The 21221-nt window shown below is 55.8% G+C and overlaps 2 protein-coding genes across 3 annotated transcripts in view; both read right to left on the bottom strand.

Moving 5' to 3' along the window:
* Positions 1–636: 636 nt before the first annotated feature.
* SLC27A3 (solute carrier family 27 member 3) lies at positions 637–5494 on the bottom strand. Its single transcript, XM_027612077.1, has 10 exons — positions 4541–5494; positions 4022–4231; positions 3552–3710; positions 2857–2981; positions 2420–2614; positions 2220–2310; positions 1891–2089; positions 1542–1639; positions 1291–1421; positions 637–974 (listed from the first exon to the last, which is right to left on the bottom strand). The coding sequence occupies exons 1-10, from the start codon at positions 5433–5435 to the stop codon at positions 798–800; spliced, it is 2280 nt and encodes a 759-aa protein (XP_027467878.1). The 5' UTR covers positions 5436–5494; the 3' UTR covers positions 637–797.
* Positions 5495–5681: 187 nt separating this feature from the next.
* The window catches only part of INTS3 (integrator complex subunit 3), a 40641-nt gene continuing 25101 nt past the window's right edge, over positions 5682–21221 (bottom strand). Inside the window, exons 11-31 of one of the 2 annotated variants that reach the window (XM_027612221.2) lie at positions 20422–20613; positions 19366–19453; positions 18801–18880; positions 18324–18415; positions 17926–18032; positions 17114–17233; positions 16664–16793; positions 16185–16239; positions 15855–15958; positions 15047–15091; positions 14735–14854; positions 11977–12130; positions 10864–10932; positions 10062–10137; positions 9591–9704; positions 9170–9218; positions 8112–8279; positions 7703–7803; positions 7508–7580; positions 7262–7418; positions 5682–7154 (exon numbers count right to left, since the gene is read on the bottom strand). In XM_027612221.2, coding sequence (XP_027468022.1) covers positions 7077–7154; positions 7262–7418; positions 7508–7580; positions 7703–7803; positions 8112–8279; positions 9170–9218; positions 9591–9704; positions 10062–10137; positions 10864–10932; positions 11977–12130; positions 14735–14854; positions 15047–15091; positions 15855–15958; positions 16185–16239; positions 16664–16793; positions 17114–17233; positions 17926–18032; positions 18324–18415; positions 18801–18880; positions 19366–19453; positions 20422–20613 — 2172 coding nt within the window. In that variant the 3' untranslated portion in view covers positions 5682–7076. The remainder of the gene's footprint in view (positions 7155–7261; positions 7419–7507; positions 7581–7702; positions 7804–8111; positions 8280–9169; positions 9219–9590; positions 9705–10061; positions 10138–10863; positions 10933–11976; positions 12131–14734; positions 14855–15046; positions 15092–15854; positions 15959–16184; positions 16240–16663; positions 16794–17113; positions 17234–17925; positions 18033–18323; positions 18416–18800; positions 18881–19365; positions 19454–20421; positions 20614–21221) is intronic. The other variant, XM_027612223.1, reaches the window with a different exon arrangement.

Below are 21221 nucleotides of genomic sequence, written 5' to 3'. Positions count from 1 at the left end.
TTTCCTTTTGGTTCCCCCATTCTTCCTGCTGCCACATGCACACATGCACTGTGAGCCTTGCTCCCAGGAAAGCCTTCAAAGTCTCCTCACAGCCTTTGGGGCTCCAACTTGGGCTGCTGCTCTGGCAAAGTAGGACTAAGATTAGGTAAAATTAGAAACATCTGAGCTGGTGGGGCTGTGTTGCCCCCACCCTTTCCCCCTCATTGACTGGTTTTATCAGAGGCTGTGAGGGAAGAGGGGTGTCTAGAGTACCCCTGTCCTCAAAATCAAACCTTCGTTTCGCCCGGTTGACTCTTCTCCAGCCCAGCCACACCTGCGTCTGTGGGGACAGGCTGGCCGGCCACAGGGAGCAGCATTTCCGTGCCTCTACCCACCTGTGCCACTTGGTCAAGCCCTCCAGCCCCACAGCTCCCCCGACGGAGCTGCCCAGTGCTCAGGGCATGAAGCTGGGGTGGGCACACACAGCACAGACCGACATCCACCACCAGGCGCTCTCCAAGGACAGGGATCACACGGGGTGACCTGAGAGGAAAAACACTGCGGTCCAGACGCGGAGCTCAGGCCCCACATAGTCAGGGCAGAGGTGTGTGGCTCTGTGCCAGGAAAAAGCAGTTTCACAGACAGGGAAGCCCAAAACCGCAGATCAGAAAGACAGAGCTAGACTGGCTCTGGTCCCGTTTATTACAAAATAATGATTCCAAATCTGGTATAAAAAAGACCCCAGACAGTCCCCATTACACCTGCCATGCCCCCAACTCACAAAGTCGCTCCCTCAGGCACCTGAGCATGCGGGGTTCTCAGATGCGAAGGTCCCCAGCCAGGAGGGCACTGTACCGGGCAGGTGTGAGGGGCAGGTAGGCACCCCCAGCCTGGTCCAGAACATAGAGGGGGTCAGGCAGTGTGCTTGGGTCAAAGCCCTCCTTTGTCATCCGCACCTTCTGTTGCTTGAAGGTCTCCGTGGTGGCCAGAGACTCCTGAGGAGGGGCATCAAAAGGAGTTGAAGGAAGGCATATTCTGCCCAGTGGTTCAGGTGAGTCACCTGAATTTTGTCAAGGGGCAGGGAAAAGGAGATATGAGGTCAGAGTTTAGGGGACGGGGTGACAAGGAAGAGGAGACAAGCCTGGAGGAGGGCAGAGGGAATGAAGGGGGGCAAAGGAGTGCATGTCTGGGAAGGAGCTGTTCTTTCTCTTCACGGAGAATATCACGTGAGGATCCCTGTGTGGGGGTTTGGGCGCCACCAGCTGCTGCAGATACCGGGGGGCGAGGGGTGGAGCAGGAGCAGCTGATTACCTGGAGCCTTAGGAATCGAGGCCAGGCATACGGTGGCAAGTTCTCAGAAACATGGGCGTAGAGCTGCACAAGGTCCAGTGAGTGGGGGGGACGTAGAACCAGGGCCGCCATTCCAGCTCTGCCTTCGTGCCCTGGTGGTCAGTGGGGAAAGGCCAGCTGTGGACCACCCTCCGGCTTCATGTTCCCTGGGCCCAAGTGATACCAGGTCAGGGCAGTGGGCCAGCTGCCTCCCACCTCCCGTGTCTCGGCACCTGGCACGGTGACTCCGTAGACGTTCACCTCCTGAAGAAAATCCAGGGACTCCAAGGCTTCTGCCACCTCAGTCGTGGCTACGTTCTCCCCTTTCCACCTGCAAGAGGGCAGAGACCCTGGGCCTTAGAAGGGGGGGGGACACAGGGTGCCAGATGCTCACAGGGAGGGGGGGACACAGGGTGCCAGATGCTCACAGGGAAGAAGTGTTCCAGAGGTCGGTCTGACAGAAGAGGTTAGATGAGGGGCTGGGTTTGGGTGCGTTTGGGTGTGAGTTAGGGAGATAGGTTTAGGGGCTTTGGGTCACAGAGACTGGACGTCTGGGAAAGGACTCAAAGTCATGGCAGATACCTGAAGGTGTCTCCAGTACGGTCGTGGAAGCGGAGAAAACCCTGGTCATCGCACACCAGCAGGTCCCCAGTGTTGAAGAAAACATCCCCAGGCCGGAACACATCCTTTAGCAGCTTTCCCCGGCCCAGCTCTGGCCCCCCAGCGTAGCCCAGGAATGGGGACTGCTGGCTTACTGGGGCCACCAGCAGCCCTGGCTCACCTGGCAGAGTCACTGGGGTCAGGGGTGATTGCCCACCTCACCCAGAGCCTCCTGCCCCTCCCCCCACTGTCTAATCCCAATCCTCCTTTGCCAGCTGCACCACCCCCACCCACCCCACCTGAGCACGAACCTGGACATGTGGCCACACAGTGCCCCTGAGTGTCCCGAATCGGCTCCCCTGTGGTGACATCATAGCGAATCAAAGAGAAGGGGAAGACATGCTGGGGGAAGGGAGACCCAGGCACTGGGTCATTTCAGTTGCACGAGCCCCCTCCCTGCCGGCCCCCACCTTCCATGGGATCTCCAGTTTCTTTCCCACCCTTCCCTCACCTTGTAAAGCCAGGACGCACGTCCCACAGCACCCAGCTGTCCTGTGTAGTTGAAAGTGGCAACGTTGCCCTCTGTTAGTCCGTAGGTCTCCAGCACCTGCAGGGGCCCAAAGCGCCGCACAAAACGCTCCCAGGTGTCTGGGCGCAGCCCACTGCCCACCGCCAGCCGGACCTTATGTCCATGTTCTGCCTTGCTCTGAGATGAGGAAAGATGGGCAGAAGGTTCAGCACCAAGACGCCAGCTCCCAAAAGCGAAGTCCTGTTTCCCACTCCCCTGGAGCCCCTTCCACGGGGACCTCACTCAGATACCCTGTCATCCCACGCCCCTCACCCCACCCTGCCGTTCTCTTCCAACTCCCAGACCACCGTCTCAGCGTCTCCCACGAAGTGCCCATCTCCCTGCCTGGGCAGCTCTGCCCCAGACCTGTGCCCACGCACCGGGGGCTGGTTGACAAGGTATCGGCACAGTTCCCCGATGTACTGGAACACTGTCACCCTGTGCTGCTGGCAGTCCTCCCAGAACTGGCCAGCCGAGAACTTGGACTTCAGCACCACTGTGGCCCCTGCCAGAAGAGGAGGAGGGGGGAGGAAGGACGGTTAGGGTGAGGGCTTTGGGGGCGCCCTGGCCACCTCCTTCCCAGACACTAGTCCTCAGTGCAGTGTGTAGTCCCTGGGAAGGCCCTGCTGGGACATTCAACAGCAGGCCCAACTTGGCCTTCTTCCTTTCCCACCTGTGCCTCAGGGAGGTCAGTGCCCTTTCTCTACTTCCTGTCCCCACACAGTCCATGCTCTGTACCCTGCCCCCAAGTGCCAACCTTCTCCATTTGCTTCTTCCTGGGCTGACGTCCACAGCCCTTCCCCACCCCGCCCTTGGAGTCTGGAGTTCTGTGAACGATATGGCCTCCCTAGCCAGTCTGTAGGTTGTGCAGGTGATGCTACTCCACTGTACCAGGAGCTCTTGGAGAGTAGGCCCCTGCCTCCTTCTTCCTCAATTCTCTACCCTGAAGGACTCAGGAAGCATCCCGAGGTGAGCATACCACTTAGGTACTTAATAAATGTTTGCTAGAAAAAACATCTGCTGGAGGACTAAAGGTGGGGGGTTGGACTGGGGTGGGAGTTGGGGAGAGACTGACCAATGCCCAAGCAGCCCACAATGCCCAACAGGGAGCCGGACATGTGGTAGAGTGGGAGGGCAAGGTAGATCACATCCTCCTGGTGGGCTCCACACAGCTGGTAGAACGCCTGGCACTGCAGAATCTTCAGATGACTGATCCTAGCAGCCTTGGGGAGGCCTGTGGGTGGTGGGGGGAGACCCGGGGAAGGGTCTGAGCTTCAGGCCCTGCCTCCCTCTGCCCCTGCTGGGTTTCCCAAAAAAGAGGCAGAGGCAAGGCTGAAGCTGCAAAGAAGGGAGGCCAAGCTGTCCTGGGAATGTGGGAAGTTCAGGGAGGTGGAGAAATGAGTATGATCCCCGGGACCAGGAACCAGCGTGGAGGGGCGGGGAGGGTTTGGAGGAGTGGCCTGGACACTGAGGCCATAGTTCCTGTCCCCAGCCCCTTCCTTGCCTTCCTCTGCCTAGTTTCTGGGAGGTAAGGCCAGTGCTCACCCGTGGTGCCAGAAGTGAAGATGTACAGGCACGTGTCCATTATGCTCTGGGGGGCAGAGAGGTACCCCGGCACTGGCTCATCCACTTCAGCGGAGGCCTCAGCCAGCAAATCGCTGATTCCAGCAGGATGAGTTTCAGGGCCTGCAGCCCAAAGACGGAGCCCCATGGCTCTCAGGGCTGGCAGGTCAGGCTCCAGAGACTCCAAGAACTCTGGATGAGGTGGGAGGGCATAGCTTGGCGACCCAGAATTCTTCTCCACCCCACAGCCTATTTGCAGCCCCCCTCGCCCCTCCCCACCACTTCACTGCTCTTGGGCGAGAAGAGTATGAACATCCCATTACCGTTCTGGGAACCAAAGACCCAGCTCCATCCCTTCGCAAACCCAAAGACTCAAATCCCCAAGCACCCTTTCCGAACCCCCTCGAGGAGGCTCCGCCTCCTTCCCCCTCCCCGTCCCCCACCGACGCGCCCCTTTCCGAGGCCGGTCCCGCCCCCGCTGGCCGTGCGCTCCGGCCTTACCTGGCGCCAGCACCAGGGCGCGCGCGCCGCAGCTGCGGAGGCAGTGCAGGAGGGGACCCCGGCGCAGGGCGGCCGGCACAAAGGCTGTGCGCAGGCCGGCCTTGGCTAGCCCGAACCAGAGCCACAGGAACTCTGGGCAGGCGGGGAGGAGCAGCGCCACGGTGGCCCCGGGTGCGAGAGGGGCCGCGGCGCCGGCAACTCCCGCGGCCCGCTCATCCTCTGCGCCGCCGCCGAGCCCCGCGTCCCAGCCCCGGGCGCGCAGGAAAGCGCGCGCAGCCCGGTTGCTCTCGCGCTCGGCCTCCGCGTAGCTGAAGCGTCGCGCACCGTGAATGAGGAAGATGTGTGCTGGGCGCTGCCGGGCCAGTTGCGCGAGGCGCCAGGCCAGGCTGCAGCCCCCCTCGGGGCCCCTCGGGTCGGCGGCGGCCGCGGCCAGGGCACGCGCTCGAAGAGCCCGTTTGCAGCGTAGGGCGCGCACCGCGAAGGCCAAGTCCGCCGCGAGCCAGCGCAGCCGGGGCCAGATGTGCAGCTTCCGCAGCAGCAGGAGTGGCAGCAGCAACAGGGACAGCAGCAGGAGGGCGGCCATGGTGCCCTCGTCCCTGGCTCGGCCCAGAGGCTCCCTTCCGATAACGGGCCGCTCGCTTTTGCTCGGAGACCTCTCCCTCCTGGGAGCGCGCGTGCGCCGGCACACGCCCCTTCCCACCCAGCTCCCCCCTCCCCCCGTCCCGGTTCTCCACGGGCTGGGAGCCGAGGCCGGGAGTGCGTGGGGGGCGGCCCCGCGCTCTGCGCCCTCCCTACAGCCGCGCTCCGCCCTGTGCGCGCTCCCTCCCAGACAACCGGCGGCCCACACCCTCCCAGGTCCCGGTTCAGGTTTTCTCCCCAAGGGCGATTCTGGCATCTGGCTGAACTGTGGCGTCCCGGCCTGAGGATGCCATTGCTCTCCCCCAAAACTGGCCGGAGAACCCGGCCCCTTGCCCGTTTGGCGCTGCAAGACCCGGTCCGATTGCCAGACCCGTGCCCTCCCCCAGCAGCAGCCCCAGGGGATGGGTGGGGGCCCAGCCAGCCAGAGTTCTGGAGGGGCGACTGCGGAGGCCCCTCCTTCCGGGCAAGGGCACAATAATTGGGGCCAGCCAGCGAATGCTTTCCATCCTGGTTTTAATTGGGGCAGAGGGAACGGGAAGGGGGAGAGGAAGAGGCCTCCCGCAACTGAGGTTTTTAAAGGAAGGAGTAACAGCTTTGAGGAAGGGGGACACTGGATTCTGCAGGAGCCCTCTGTCCTCCACCAAGACCTCACTCCTCTCTCTTCCGTTGGCCACCCAGCCTCCTGGGCAGCCTAGGGGATTCTTTTCTGCTGGGACACAGGAGATGGCAAGTGGCCAGACGGTGGAACAAAGACGGTTGGTTCCTTCTTGCTGGCATCTGAACTCTCCCCACCAGGCCCACTTCTGTCCATCAGAATCTGAGTTGGGGGCATCCTTCACCCCCAAGCCATCCACCAATAGTTGGTAAGCACACAGATCTACTAAGACTCACTTTTGGAAGCCTCTAGTTTCTTGACAGAGAAGTAGGGTTCAACTTAACGGGAGATGGTGCCTGGACAGGTCAGTGCCTGGCCCACAGCCCCAGTGGCAGCAGGAAGTCTGGGCAGGAGGGGGGCGGCAAAAAGCCCCTCCTGCTCCAGACAAGGGGGTGTTCGGGAAGGGAAAAGGGGAAGTTCTGAGGCCACCAGGGGAGCGGGGGGGGGGGGGGGGGGAGGGCAACCAGTTAGGTGCACAGGGTAAGAGCACCTGGGCCAGCAACTCCAGCACAAAAGAGGTTCTGGCTTGTTTTATTGTCATTTAAAAACTTTTAAAATGCGATTATCTCTGCCAAAACAAAAAAAACCCCAAAAAGACAGAACTGAGGAAATGGGACCATTTGACAGTTCTGTGGAAGTCTCCCTCTGGGAGTCCCAAGGGCTCTGGCCTCCCTCTCTGCCCTGGGTCCCTGCCTGAACTCTTACGGCATCTGCCCCATGTGGAGGAACAGGCAGGCAGCTGGGCCACATCACTGATGAAATGCCCATTTCACACGGGAGGATGGAGAGCAACTATAAAATGCCTGTTAGGAGCAAATCAAGGCCGGATGGGGAACATGTGGAAGGGGCATCCATACACTGTCTTCACTCCCATCCTGGCCTCTCTGACCAGCAAGCCCCATCTGCCATTTCTCTTCTCTTTGGGAGGCTGGGGAGGGGCAGGGGCTGAGGACCTGCACCAGCCCAGATTTCACACAGCCTCTGACTTCAGTGGGACCCAAGTCGGTGGGAGCAGCAGTGTGATGGGGCTGGAGGCGCCTGGACAGCAGGGAGCAGGGGCTGGGGCTTCATGGCAGCTTCTCAGGCTGAGCCAAAGGAAGCAGCTCATCCTTCCCACCAGGCGAGCCTTGAGCAGAGGGAGAGGGTGTCTCCCCACTATCTCCCCAGCCCTTATTAACCTCTGATTCACCAAGGAGGGGAGGGCAGTCCAACTGGGGGTGGGATGGAGGAACACGGGGGGCCTCAGTCACTGTCAGACCCCACTGCAGAGGACCCTTTTCGTTTCCGCTTGGTAGGCTTCGGTTTTGTGTCTTCTTCCTCCTGGAAGAGATGGGGGGGGGGCCGGTCATTAGCCTGAGCAGCTGCTAGTCCCAGCCCCACCCGCTCCCACTGTTCCTGCTGCTGAGCACAGAGGTGAGGGCTCTCACCGAGGCACTGCTGGAGCCTGACTCTTCCTCAGCATTGGGGGGCTGTGTGGCATTCTTTCGACTGCGGGGGCTGGACAGAGCTGCTTTTCTCCGGCTCTTGGGCGGCTTGGTGGATGAGTCCTCATATTCCTCAGCCAGGGAGAAGAGATCGCTGAACCTGAGGGAAAGAACACACCCTCAGCACAGTCCTCCCAGCCTCTTCTCTGTCCTGGGCAGGACCCCTCCCACTGCTTCCCAAGGCCTTACTTCATCTTGTGGGCCTCGTCACAGCTTGCCTGCACGTGCTGCAGAGCCTGGAGAATGGGGGTCTGGCTAAAAACTAGAGGGAGGAGGGAGAGCAGGGAAGGAAGGACAGTGAGCGGTCCAGAAACTCACTCAAATCTCCTGCCCCTGCCCCCACCCACTCTAGGGCTGGTCTGAGCCAGGGTCTGCAACGCATACAGTTCTGCTTGGTGTTGGTCAGGTTGAGGCGCAGGTTGTCCAAGTGCTCCAGGATCTGCTCCAGAGTCAGCTGGGCCAGCTTGCTGCTGGAGCTCCTCAGGCTGCAGGGAAGTCACACAGCCAGAGTCTGAGCTTGAGGGGAGGGCTCCAGGAGTGTGGGACACCCTCCCCACCAGGGCCCCTCCTGAAGACAGACGCAGCCCATACGGGGAAGGATGGGGTGGAACAGGGACCAGCCACGAGGCACTAGGGAAAGAGGGGGAGGGGCCAGAGTGGGCCCGTACACCATGTAGCTTCAAGACCACTAGGTGTCACCCACTAACCAGGAAGGAATTGCCCTGGTGATGGCCTGTGGACAATGGGCAGCCCTCCACAGGTCCCACGTCCCCCCTCCGCCTCTTGCTCCCACCTCTGCCTCTTGCGCGGGAGGCTGTTGTTCTTGATGAGCAGGGACTTGATGTGCTCGGCCAGCAGCTCGTCATGCTTCATGCACCAGTGCCGCAGGATGCTGGTGGTGAACTGGTCGTCAGGGTGGCAGGGCCTGCTCAACACCATCTTCACCATCTCCTCGCTGGGCCTGGGGGTGTGAGAGGAGTGGAAGACACCCTGCTCACACAGCTGGCCTCAGGATCCCCTGGTCTCTCCCACCTGACTCCCCAAACCTCAGCTCCCTACCCCCAACCACGTTGCTGCAGCTTCCTGCTCTCACACCCTCTCCCTCTCCTCTCTGGGCCAAGGAATGCTGGTTTCATCCTTTGCCGAAGCCAGGAGACACAAGTGATTCTTCAGTTTCTGCAGTAGTAGCTGGTATGTATGGCGGGGGGGAGCCTCACCAAATCTCTCCCACCTTGCCCAGAATAGTCAGGAAATGGGCCCGGGAGGCAAAAGGACCACACAGTATCTAGCCTGAGAAGGCGCAGGGGAGGGGGCTGGCAAGCCACAGCCCTCAACCTGCCCACTTCCTTTAGGATGTTCTGTACCACTTCTAGTCTCGGGCAAGAGAGCAGAAAAGGTGGAAGGCAAGAAGGTAGAAAGAAAAAATACACAGCTATTGTCCTACTTATCTGGGCTGTTGGGAAGGTGCCTGTGCTGGAGGGTGGAGGGGCCTCTGCTGGCTCCCCCTCCAGGCCCCACCCCTGTACTCTTGACCCAGCCTCCTCTAGGATCAGCCTAAGGTGGCCTCAGCAGAGTAGGGGTGGGGAGCAGGAAACCGGGATGTCCGGTCCCCACCCCCTACCCCCTCCTCCCAGGGCAGCTCCTGGTGGGCAGGGGCGTCAAGTAGAGAGGAAGCCCAGATCCCAGGGGAGCTGCATGTTTGTAAATCATTTTAGGGGAAGGGCAGAATATGTAGATGTCTACAGTAGGAAAAAGCATGGCCTCCTGAAGGAGCAGCCAGGAACCCTTTACAGGATGCTCTCTCTCGGTATGCTGCGACTGGGAGCTCGAGTCCCCGGAAGTAGAACTCACTTCTCTCTTCGCAGCTGAAGCAGCAGGCAAGACAGGGCCTCTGGGTGCTCTGTGGGGGAGGGCAGAGGCTGCTCAGAGGGTTGTAGACTTCCAGGAAGAATCTTGGTACCTCTCCCATCCCCCAGTTAATAGCCACTCGAAGGAGCAAGGACAGTCTTCCCCAAGGAGCCAGGAAGAACAATCCCTTGCTTCTAGAAAATCCCGAGCGGCCTGAGCCCCAGCTCGTGCCTGGCTCAGAATGGGCCTGCCTGTAGGACTCATCTGAAGAGCCTAAGTGACTGACCGGGGAGCCTGGCCTTCCGGACTCCGCGGGGAGGGACAGCAGTGGGTCAGATCATCCAGAAGCCTAGGGCCTCAGCCTTGCCCCAGAGGGCCTGGGACGGTCCTTCCCTCAATTCTCCCTGCCCACAGCCCTACTCACCTTTGTATTTGAGGTGCTGCAGGATGGGGATTATGGTCTCCAGGGGGATGTTGTGAGCCAGGAAGAGCTGCCAGGCACAGTACTGCTCAAAGGTCTCCCAGTCCAGGCTCTGGACTGCAGAGGACAGAGAAGGGGCATGTTCGTGCTTGCTCTCTCTCTCCTTCACACACACACAGGGCTAATTCACTAACAGCATCCCAAGCAGGGGTGATACACAGGTGAGGACAGTGACCCCAACACTACAGATACTCTCCCTTTCCACACAAAGCATTATTTTCAAAAATTTCACTCCTATCATTCCACCAGCCCTGAGCTTAAGCAGATCCAGAAACACTGCCCAAGACCACAGAGCAGGGCAGAGTGACGGTCTACCCCATTCTCAGCCCGAGCCAGCTATGCTGTTACTAGAAAACATCCAGGGCTGCCACACGTCTCTTCCCCCCGGGGTGCCTGCAGGGTCTGCTCACTTACTGAGTATGTTGAGGACAGAGTCCTTTCGAAACATAACCAGGTTCCCCATCATCACGTGGCAAACCAGCTCCTGGAGCTGAGGAGAAGGAAGAAGGCAAGACCCATTGGTTCTAAAAGAAGCCAGGAAGCCAGTATGGAAAGAGAAGCAGGAGGGCTCACATGGGGGAAAAAAACCAGAGGAAGGGAAAACTTGGTTTAAAGGCATGGGGAGGTCTCTGAAGGATGCAGGGGCTGGTGAAGAACAGGTGAAGGCTTGTTTGGGGCAAAATAGTTAAAGAAAACCATTAAAGTGGTTTCCAGGCCCTGACAGCAGAGGGAGAATGGACACTTGTCTACCTCACCCTAGTTTGGGCCCCGACCCACAACAGCCTGTGCCTGAGGAGGAGGGAAGGGCCCTGGGAGGCTGAGTCTGGAACAGAGGTGTGGGTAGGAGAAAGGCAAAGAAAGAAGGGCTCTTCTGTCATAAATGGGGCAAGGGAGTGGAGAGGAGCAGAAACGGGACCTCAGTTCAGCACGAGAACAACGCACGAGCAAAGCTGCAGCCTCCCGGGGCCCTGTCTGTGGTGGAAAGATCAATGGCCTGATCATTTTCATCCTGAGCCAAGGGGACAGCCGGTTGAAAGCTAAAAAAACCCACCTCCTAGCTTTCCATGTGGAACTGGAGTACCCAGGAGAGAATGAGCCCCGCCTGCCTCCCTGGGATCCATCTCCCTTCCAGCCCCCAGGCCGGAAGTGCACACAGGTGCAGGCCCCCCTCCCCCACCACTGCCCAGGCCTCCCAGGATGACAGCTCCTTGTGCACCTGTGCAGAGTCAATAACAGCCACGATCATGTTCAGCAGCTCGCCACTCCGCAAGGTCTCATCTGGAAACTGGGCAGAAAAAGAGGGAAACTGGGGCAGGAGTCCAGGGTGCACCCCTTGACCTGTACCTCATAATCCACTCCCCTTTCTTCCCACATGCTCAGGGAATGGCTGGGTTAGCCAGATGTGGGGTCTAACACAAATACCTAAACAAAGATCCAACAGCTGTGAAGCTGGGATTCTAACTCTTCCAAAACCCAAATTTGCTATTTGTGTGCCCACAGCATGAGGAGTGTGTGTGTCTCAGGAAAGCAATGGGGAGCCATCTAGAGATGAAGCTAGAGCCAAAAAGGACTGGCCATGGCTGGTGAGTGCTGTGTGGCAGCAGTAAGAAAAATAAGCATTTGCGTCCCTGGCAGGAAAAAAAATCCAATCTATATTAACCCTCAGCCAAAGAAGAGAAGGCGCAGAGTGTGAGTGTTTGGGGTGCATGACAACAGGCAGGCAGGACCCCTTCTTGGGGAGGCCAGTTTACCAGGGAGGGAGCAGAGGAGGAAACTGCCATATGCTGGGTATGTGCACCCCTCCCCCTGCAGTTTTTGGCTGAGATCACAGTTCCTCCTGTCATGCCCACATCCCGTGCCCTGATTTCCCTGTTCCCAGGAACTTTCACCAAGAGGAAGAGCTGATACTTCCTCTGATGTCCCAGTTCCTAGAGAAGACAGTGAGTGAATGAGGGAAATGAAAGTTGAGTCTCCACCACAAAGGCCCTGGTCTTTGGGAACCACTAGAGAAACTGAGAGTGAGCAATCAAATGGCAAGAGGGCCTGCAATGTGTGAACGTGGATTTGGTTGGGGCCTGTCCTGGGTCCAGAGGATGGGGCCAAAGCTGAGAAGCCAAGTGTAGAGGTCCAGACCCCAACTCACAACACAAAGCACAGGATAGGAATTCTGTGGGTTTTAGACATTTTTTAACCTTTAATGGGAGGGGGGCCCACGGGCAGGTGTGGTGCTGGAAAAAACCGCCTGCCCAGGCCAGGAGAGATGCGCAGACCTGTGAGCCTGCCCTGCACCGCTGCCCTGCCTCAGCGGGACTCCATCAGAGACACTGACCTCTGTATAGATGGAGGGTGTGAGGTGGCACAGCAGCCGCACATCGTCTTCCTGGCAGGCCTTCATGTCCATCATTAAGCAGGTGTGCAGATCACCCAGCTGCGTGGCCTGGGCAAATGACTCGTACAGGTTCATCTTTCCAGCAGCAGCTTTGCTGCAAGAGCATTTGGGCCTAAGCCAGCATCCAGCCTCAGACATCCCCTAAGTAGGCCCTCCTCTGCAATCCCTTTGCTGCCCCCGATGCTCTGGGCTAATCCGTCTCATGGCTTTCCCCTGCCTTCCTCAAGAGCTTGGTAACTTATAAAAACCAGGACACACTTTTCTTTCTCCCCATCCTTCCCCAGAGCTCCAGATAGGACGCTGACCACAGTTAATGAAGCCGCTAACTGGTGAGAGTTGAACACAGGAGAGGGCTCAGCTCAGGCTAGAAAGCTCGCTTCCTGATTTCAGGGCTCTGAGCAATGAGGACACCACCACATAGAGGCCCCCACCTCACATCACATACAAAACAACTCAAAAGGGGTTATAGGCCTAAATGTTAAGAACTGAAACTAGGGGCGCCTGGGTGGCTCAGTCGTTAAGCGTCTGCCTTCGGCTCGGGTCATGATCCCAGGGTCCTGGGATCGAGCCCCGCATCGGGCTCCCCGCTCCGCGGGAAGCCTGCTTCTCCCTCTCCCACTCCCCCTGCTTGTGTTCCCTCTCTCGCTGTGTCTCTCTCTGTCAAATAAATAAATAAAATCTTAAAAAAAAAAAAAAAAAGAACTGAAACTATACAACTCCTAGAAGAAACTACGGGAAAGGGGCGCCTGGGTGGCTCAGTTGTTAAGCGTCTGCCTTCGGCTCAGGTCATGATTCCAGGGTCCTGGGATCGAGTCCCACATCGGGCTCCCTGCTCTGCGGGAAGCCAGCTTCTCCCTCTCCCACTCCCCCTGCTTGTGCTCCTGCTCTCGCTCTCACTCTGTCAAATAAATAAATAAAATCTTAAAAAAAAGAAAGAAAACATAGGAGAAAATCTACATGACACCAAAAGCACAAGTGATGGAGAAAAGATAAATTGTACTCTTCAAAATGTAAAACATTGGGGCACCTGGGTGGCTCAGTCATTAAGCAGCTGCCTTCGGCTCAGGTCATGATCCCAGGGTCCTGGGATCAAGCCCCACATCAGGCTCCCTGCTCAGCGGGAAGCCTGCTTCTCTCTCTCCCACTCCCCCTGCTTGTGTTCCCTCCCTCACTGTGTCTCTCTGTCAAATAAATAAAATCTACAAAAAAAAAAAAGTCAAACATCTGTGTTTCAAAGGATGCCATCAAGGAGGTAAATAGACAACCCGCAGAATGAGAAAATATTTGCAAACGTTATGTTTCGTAAGGGACTTGTATCCCGAATATATATAAAAAAAGATCTTAAAAATCAACAATAAAAAGATGAATAACCCCAATTAAAAAACAGGAGAGGGGGCGCCTGGGTGGCTCAGTTGTGAAGTGTCTGCCTTCGGCTCAGGTCATGATCCCAGGGTCCTGGGATCGAGCCCCGCATCCGGCTCCTGCTTGGCGGGAAGCCTGCTTCTCCCTCTCCCACTCCCCCTGCTTGTGTCCCCTCTCTCGCTTTGTCTCTGTCAAATAAATAAATAAAATCTTTAAAAAAACAAACAAACAAACAGGAGAGGAGAGGAGGGGCGCCTGGGTGGCTCAGTCGGTCAAGCGTCCGACTCCTGGCTTCAGCTCAGGTCATGATCACTGGGTGGTGGGATCAAGCCACACGTCAGGCTCTGCGCTCAGTGTGGAGTCTGCTTAAGACTCTCTCTCCCTGTCCCTGTGCCCGTCTCCGCTGTGCACACTAAGTCTTAAAACAAAAACAAAAAACAGGAGAGGATCTGAACAGACATTTCTCCAAAGAAAATAGGTAAATGGCCAATGACAAGCACATGAAAAACTGCTCGATATCATTAGCCATCAGAAAAATGCAAATCAAAACCACAAACCCATTAGGATGGTTGTAATGAAAAAGCTGCACAACGACAGGTTGGGAAGCCTGTGAAAGCACTAGAAGCCTCCCCCACAGCAGGTGGCAACGGAAACTGGCTGCAGTCACTCTGGAAAGTAGTTCCGCAGGTCCTCACCAAGTTAGAGATGGAGTTACCGTTCGACCGGCATCTACTCTTAGGTATATATACCCAGGAAAATTGAAAACCTGTGTCCAGGTAAAAATCTGTATGTGAATGTTCACAGCAACTCTTTTCACAATAGACAAAAAAGCAGAAACAAATCAAATGTCCATCGCTGGGTGAACGGATAAACAAACTGTGGTATATCTAGACAGTGGAGTATTATTTGGGCATAAAAAAAGGAAGTTCTGACACAAGCTACAGCAGGGATAAACCTTGAAAACACTACACTAAGTGACAAAGCCAGTCATGAGAAACCACACACGCTGTATGATTCCATTTATACGAAACATGCAGAATAAGTAAATCTATAAAGACAGAAAGCAGATCCGTGGTTGACAGGGGTGGGGTGAAAGGGACAATGGGAAGGTGACTGCTAACTGGGACATGGTTTCTCTTGCAGGTGATGAAAATTTTCTAAATTAGCCAGCAGCAACAATTGTACAACTTGGGGAATATACTTTAAACCACCGAATTGTGGTTTTAAAGCAAGCAACACATGGAAGGCCGTGGTGGTGACAGCCGAGGGCGGGGGAATCAGTGTGCGTAGGAGAGGCTCTCCAGGACACCTTCTCCAATGTGGGGACCACACCCACCTGGCCCTCAGGTAGTACAACAGGTGGTAGCCAATCTTGGGCTGTTTTTGATAGAGCTCAGAGAGAAGATCCAGAAGCAGAGAGAAGCTGCTGTTGTCTTCCTGCATTTGGCACAGGTTCCTGGAGGGGGAGGGGGAGGGGGGGAGCAGAGCTGTATGTAGGGCGACTCTCCTGTGGAGGCATGAGCTATCTGTGCCCACTGCATATCCCTCCCCTCTGGAAAAGGAGTCCCATTACCCTAGGACAGAAGCATAGGACTGCTGAGAGGAAGGACAGATGGCCCAGCAGTGTCTCCTACAGCTGGACCCTTACCTAAATATTAGGTAGAGAGGCTTTCCCACAGACTCCTCCAGGGACCTGCAAGAGGAGGGTGACATCTAAGAGTCCACATGAGTAGAGAAGATGGGCTGCAGGCAGACATTAGGGAGGCTAGATGCCAGCCTGCTCCTTTCCAAACCAAAGGTCAACTTCCTGCTGTCCCAGAGGCTCGGTCACAGAGAAGACAGATTCCTAACATACACCACAGTCTGGGTAGTGACTGTCACTGAAAATGAGATGCCTGGGGCGCCCAGCTGGCTCAGGTGGAGGAACATGCAACTCTTGATCTTGGGGTTGTGGGTTTGAGCTCCCATGTTGGGTATAGAGATTGCTTAAAAATAAAATCTTTAAAAAAAAAAAAAAAGAAAGAAAGAAAAAGAAAATGAGATTCGTGCCCTTCTGGGAGGGTCCAGGCAAGGGTCCAATCCCACCTACAGCAGCAAGGGCTGGGCACACAGGAAGGGGCCCTAGTCTCTGCCCCACGCTCCGCATTCAGCAGACAAAAATGAATCCTTAAGTGAATCAGCACACGTGAGAATAAAAACAAGTAAAGAGAGGGGTGCCTAGCTGGCTCAGTCGGTGGAGCGTGTGACTCCTGATCTCAGGGTCTGAGTTCAAGCCCCATGCTGGGTGTAGAGATTGCTTGAAAATAAAATCGTGAAAAAAAAAAAAAGTAAAATAAGTGAAGATTATTTCTCTCAGGTCTACAGCAAGATGCCTCCTGGACTAGGGCTCTAAGAGCATACTTCTGGCTCCCAGAAGCCAGTGGGTAGGTGGAGGGGTCAGGAAAGATAAGCCTTACTCCTCGGTGATCTCCTCAGGCAACACCTCCCCTCGAAAGTGGGCCTTGAAGAGCTCCTGTAGGCAGGAAGCAAGGACAGACAGCTGCTCCGAGTCAAAGTCTTCCTGGTGGTGAGACAAGTGAGCAGGTATCACCACGGGACCCAAGCCTTACTGCCCCCACGACCCGGAGCCTCTGCACTCAATCTGCTTCCACCTCCAGGATCAACAAAGCCCTGCGCCACCAGAGGGGACCCATCTTGAGGACGGGAAGAAGTCAGCTGCCTGGGTGGGGGAGTTCTGCGCTGCGTGGGCTAGGCTGCTTCCTCCTCAGGGGGTGGGGTCTCCTCACCTCTAGGACCTGGTCCACGATTTCCTGCATGACCTCACACTGGGCCTCGGTGTCACTGTAGTGCAGAATTGAGAGGAAATCTCAGGGACGTAATGACAGCAGAGGGCAGGACACTCAACCAGCAAAGCCCACTCATGCACAGACAAGACAAAGGAGCTCTGTATGAATCCGGGCTTGGGTCGGGGGAGCTTTAGGGCCCAATCTGCTACTCTCCGGGGAGAGGGAGAGGCCCTAAAGGAAAGGAAATCCCCATCATCCCACTTTGGTTCTCAGAGACTCTTGTCCTAGAACCTACAGAGGGAGACCTGCGTGCTGGGGAACGAGGCTGCCTTCCCCCAGCCCATACCCCCAACCCAAACTGCAGAAGGCACATTGCGGAGCTTCTACTACTTCTCCATACTCCCCACCACCCCCACCAGGTAGCAGGGAGAAAGCCTGGGGCTGAGCCTCCTGAGGCTGAGGACAGGAGCTGCACCCACCTCCCCTTCTGGAGCTGAAGCACTTTGTCCCTTAGGGACTCATCCAGTTGGTCAAGATAAGGGGTGATATCAACTGGCTCCTCCACAACTGTCTCCTTGATAGGGTGGAAGCGAAACTCTCTCTTCTTTCCTGAAGGGAATGATTCAGGAAAGCGGTCATTTGCCCAGACACCAGCAGCAGGGACAGCCCCACACGCCAGGTGTGCAAGTGCCCTGGATGTGGACACACCCAGCCTTAGGAGCACACAAGGGCAGGGGCCACTCCTCCTTCTCTCCCTCCTGCTTCAGGGCCAAGGGCAGGGCTCTGCGCCCTGGAGTCCCATCCAGTAACCCTGCTAACGAGACTAACGCGGGGGGCCAAGGCAACAGAGAGGCCGCAGAGAGGCTGCTCCTGCCACCTGGTCCTCTTAGGGGTGATGCCACCCAGAGCCCCTTCGCTGCTGAGCCCACCTCTGCTGCTGAGGTCCTCCTCATCGTCACTGAAGGCTGCCTCTGCGTTGTCATAGCAACCCTCATCCTTGTCTGACATGTGGTTGTCCATCTCCACAGAAACCGGCTCCTCAAGTTTGACTTAGGAGGAAAGAGACAAAGCATTTGATGGCCTCCTGTGACCTAACATGCCTAACTTGGGGGGCAGGTGGATTACAGACACTGGAAGGACAGACATCTTGTCCTCACAACCTTTCACGACTTGCAGGGCAATTCTGCCAGGAATAAGAATGGTACAGGAAATGCCTGCTGTGCTTAGCTTGCATTGACAAGTAGGTAAGACCAGGGACAGTCCCAAGTACTCTTCACTTTAAAACCAAGCTGGGAAGTTCTGCTTGGCTTAAGCCTTACCCCAAAACAAAAAAGGGTGTATGTGTATAACTGGGAGCAAGAGTTGAGACCCAACATGACCACCTCTCATCAGGACTCAGGGCCCGGGGATGGGAAGAGAGAAGAGTCGCATGAAGTTACAGTGAGGCAAACACAAATACCCATGAAAGCCTTCCCTATGCAGGGTAGACTACTGAGAGAAGACACAGGAGCTGAGGAGCAAGAGAGGTCAGTAAAAGTCAGGTAATATCAGATGGAGAGGGAGAACCAAGGAAGACAACACAAAAACTCATTAAAGAGAAAGTGCGGAACAAAAACCTGAAATGGACAGTCACAGAGGTGAAGAATCGCGCCGGGGCGACATACATGGGGCTCCAGGCTGAGAGCCCTGGGTGTCTCCATCCCTCTTCTCAAACAGGTAATAGAATGGGAGGGCCCCATACCTTCCACTGGTGGGCTAGGCGAACTGCAGAACTCGGGAAACTTCTCCCTCAGCATTGCCCGAAGCTCCTTATCCAATTTAGGGTTGTCAAATAGGGGAGCCAAATGCCTGGGGCGGGGGGAACATGAATGAAGGTCAACATCAGAGCTCGTCACTTCAGTTGGAGAGACAGGTCTATGCCCAGCCAGTGCAGCTGGGCCATACTCAGACCCCTGGAATGTGACAAGACCAAAATTTCTCTAAGTGTCAAGAGGACATAGTCTCAGCAGTCTGGGGCAGAGCCAGTACTTCCTGTCAGGAAAAGTGAGCAGCGCTAGGACAGTATCTGAATGTGCGTGACCGAGTGACACATGAGAAAACAGCCCCTCCCCGCTGCTTACAGACACGTAAAGTTCTTACGCCAAGACCCGTTTCTCCACAATGTGGTTGAGGGAGGAGAACACACCCTGTCGCACATGGCCCTCCAATGGTGGATAGAAGTTGGGAATGATCTGGAAGGGAAGAAAGGAAGCAAAGAATGAGCACACAACACAGAGTGTTCTGCTGAACTAGAGCTAAAAAGCTGCTTCAGTTTTGATCAGAAAACACAAGTATGGCTGCAGAAAAGTCTGGAATATTCCTCACCATTTCAGGTTGCTAAAATGGTTAATTCTTCCTAGACCTGGTTGCCCCGCAGAGGGACCAGATTCTACCTTAAGTCATTATCCCTGAGGTCAAAAAAAAACATGGAAAGATCCCACGGGACATGGCAGGAATATGGAAGGGGAGCATTCACTAACCTGGGGGGTAGGACCTATGACCACAGCTGCTCCCACGATGAAGGGCACTGAGAAGACCTATTTGTGGGCCTATAAGGTGAAGGGGACACACACTTACACGGCACATGAAGTCCAGGAGTGTGGCAGTGATGGCTGGGTGTGGCTTCATGGAGTGGTGCATGACCAGGATGGCCGGTTCTGGGGAAGGTGGAATGAAAGGGCCCCCACATCAGACAGTCTGTTCCCAGCTCCATGAAACAAGGCATCAGTACTTATGCATGGTTCGGGAGAAAGCTGTATCCCTACCCCCTAGTCCCACTGAGCAGACCCAAAAGCAGACAGGCCCCGAAACAGCTCCTAGCTCTCATCTCCCTTGTCCCCAGCATATAGCTTGGAGAATAGAAGTGGCAGGAGAGGAAAAGCAGGGTGTGGCACAGCCCTGTGCCTAGGCCCTCCCCACCAGAAGCCCAAGCATAAGCTCTAGGGCAAAACGGGGGGAGTGAGCGCTTGGCTTCATAAAAGCAATCTTCCTTCTACATCAAGGGAGCACTGGTGAGGAACAATGGAACTGCTCCCGGATAAGCTGCCTCTCCCCAGGCTGCCCTGAGATTTATGACTACTGTCACCAAGGCTAGGCAGGGGCTTGGGAGATGGGGGCGGTGTTGCCCGGTCTGGTCACATACCTATGTTCATAATGCTATCCTTGTCTGGGCTAAAGAACAGCCAGTCGTAAAACAGAGCCAGCTTGGCATTGGAGGCAGCGACATTTGACTGGAATAGAGAGGAGAAGGGAGGGCTGATTTCATCAACCAGCTCCCTTCCCTTCAGAAGCGCAAGGCAGCCTCCAGGGCCCACACAACTGCCCATCTATGAAATAAATTCACTTCCTAGTGAGACAGATGGAACCCCCCAGGGGTGAGGGGCACACAAGTCTGCCTAAGAGTGCAAGTGGCCGTGTTCTCACTGACCAAGGGACCAGGGATTGACCTGGGTTCTCATACATCCAGAAGAACACATCCTTGATCCTAGAAAAGGAGCTGGGACCTCACTGACACACATTCAGACCAGCGCCTAGGCTGCCCCTGCTGGGCTCCCCAGGCACATTCCTGACTGAAAGACCCCCTAGGAACAGCCTGTTGTTGTGTCTGAATCAGCACATTCCAAGGACCCAGTTGGGGGGGGGGGGGTCAAAAGGCAACTAGAGGCCAGAGTGCAGACAATTTGGAGTTTCCTACCCAAGGAACAGGGAGAAAAATGCTGGGAAAGACATGGCTATGCCATGGAGTCCCTATGTTTGCATTAGTATCCAAAGCTGATGCCAAACGGTTGCCAAGTGAGGGTCTAAGGAACACAAGCCCTGAATCTGAGGAAGGAACCATTCAGAGGAATGACCATATATGGTTCTGAAAACTAAAAGGAAAGACGGGGAGGCCTGAGAAATCTGGGCTTAAGGATCGTCAGTAAAGGCAGAGATGGACCTGTTCAACCCCAAACCCAGATGGGGAATAATGAGTGTAGTCCACTTCGAGGGACACGGATGGAGGCTGGACGAAGGCGCAGACATTCAGCAGGAAGAAAGTGAAGGAAGGGCCCGTAGGGGTCAGGAGGCCCAGAGAGGCAGTTGGAGAGACAGGTCTAGGCCCAACCAGTGCAGCACGGAAGCATGGAAATAGGGGGAACTCAAGGGAAGAGGGCTCTTCACCACCCGAGAGCCTCCATCCCACAGCCCAGCCCCTCACCGTGCATGTTGTCAGGAGCCAGCCAATGATGGCCCATCGGGGCAAGATATCTGAACTCAGCACTTCGTTAGAAGGGTGGACAACCCCACAGATGTAGCGAATGAGGTCACAGCGCAGAGACTGACTGTCTGGGGTTGACAGGTACTGGCGCTGGAACCAATCCTGGTAACGCTTTTGTTGACCAAACCGCACCTGGAGGAAGGGGGCGTTGGAGAGAAACTCGGAAGGAAGGGTGTGGTCTCCGGGCAGAGGAAAATGACACTAGGCTTGACCCAGACTTCAATCTCTTCCCTCCACTCATTCATAAACTCACTTTCTTCTTGACTTCTCCTCCTTTGGGAAGACTTCCTGATTTAAACAGTCCTTGACTGAAAAAAGTGCCGAGACTCTTTCTCACTCACCTCTTGTGCCAGGGATGCCTTCATTCCTGCCATCCACCTAATGTCCTAAACATTTACCCCCAACTGTGACTGCAGCCCATTTTTGGCTCCTTTCTCCTATTCTGGTCACAGAGGCTCTAGTCCTAAGCATCATCTTTTCTTATCTTCTAGAGCCCCTTGTGGCCAACAAGGAGTGTTCCTCGAGAACAAGAGTGGAGCCTGTTTGCCACTCAGCACTGACAGAGCTTTCTGATGTTCAGCAACCTACGGGGTCACTATCTCAGGTACACAGACTCTCCAAACCTTCTTGCAGCAACTCCTTCCCCGATCACACTCTAAAGTGGTATAATAACAACACTAAGTAAGAGAGATGCAGTTTTCTCCCCTTCTATTCCCCAAATTCAAACAAAACAGTGAGGA

This window comes from Zalophus californianus, chromosome 10 (genome assembly GCF_009762305.2).
Source record: "Zalophus californianus isolate mZalCal1 chromosome 10, mZalCal1.pri.v2, whole genome shotgun sequence".
Classification (NCBI taxonomy): Eukaryota; Metazoa; Chordata; class Mammalia; order Carnivora; family Otariidae; genus Zalophus; species Zalophus californianus.
The sequence above is the reverse complement of the archived record's forward strand: the minus strand, read 5'-3'. Positions and strand labels throughout refer to the sequence as shown.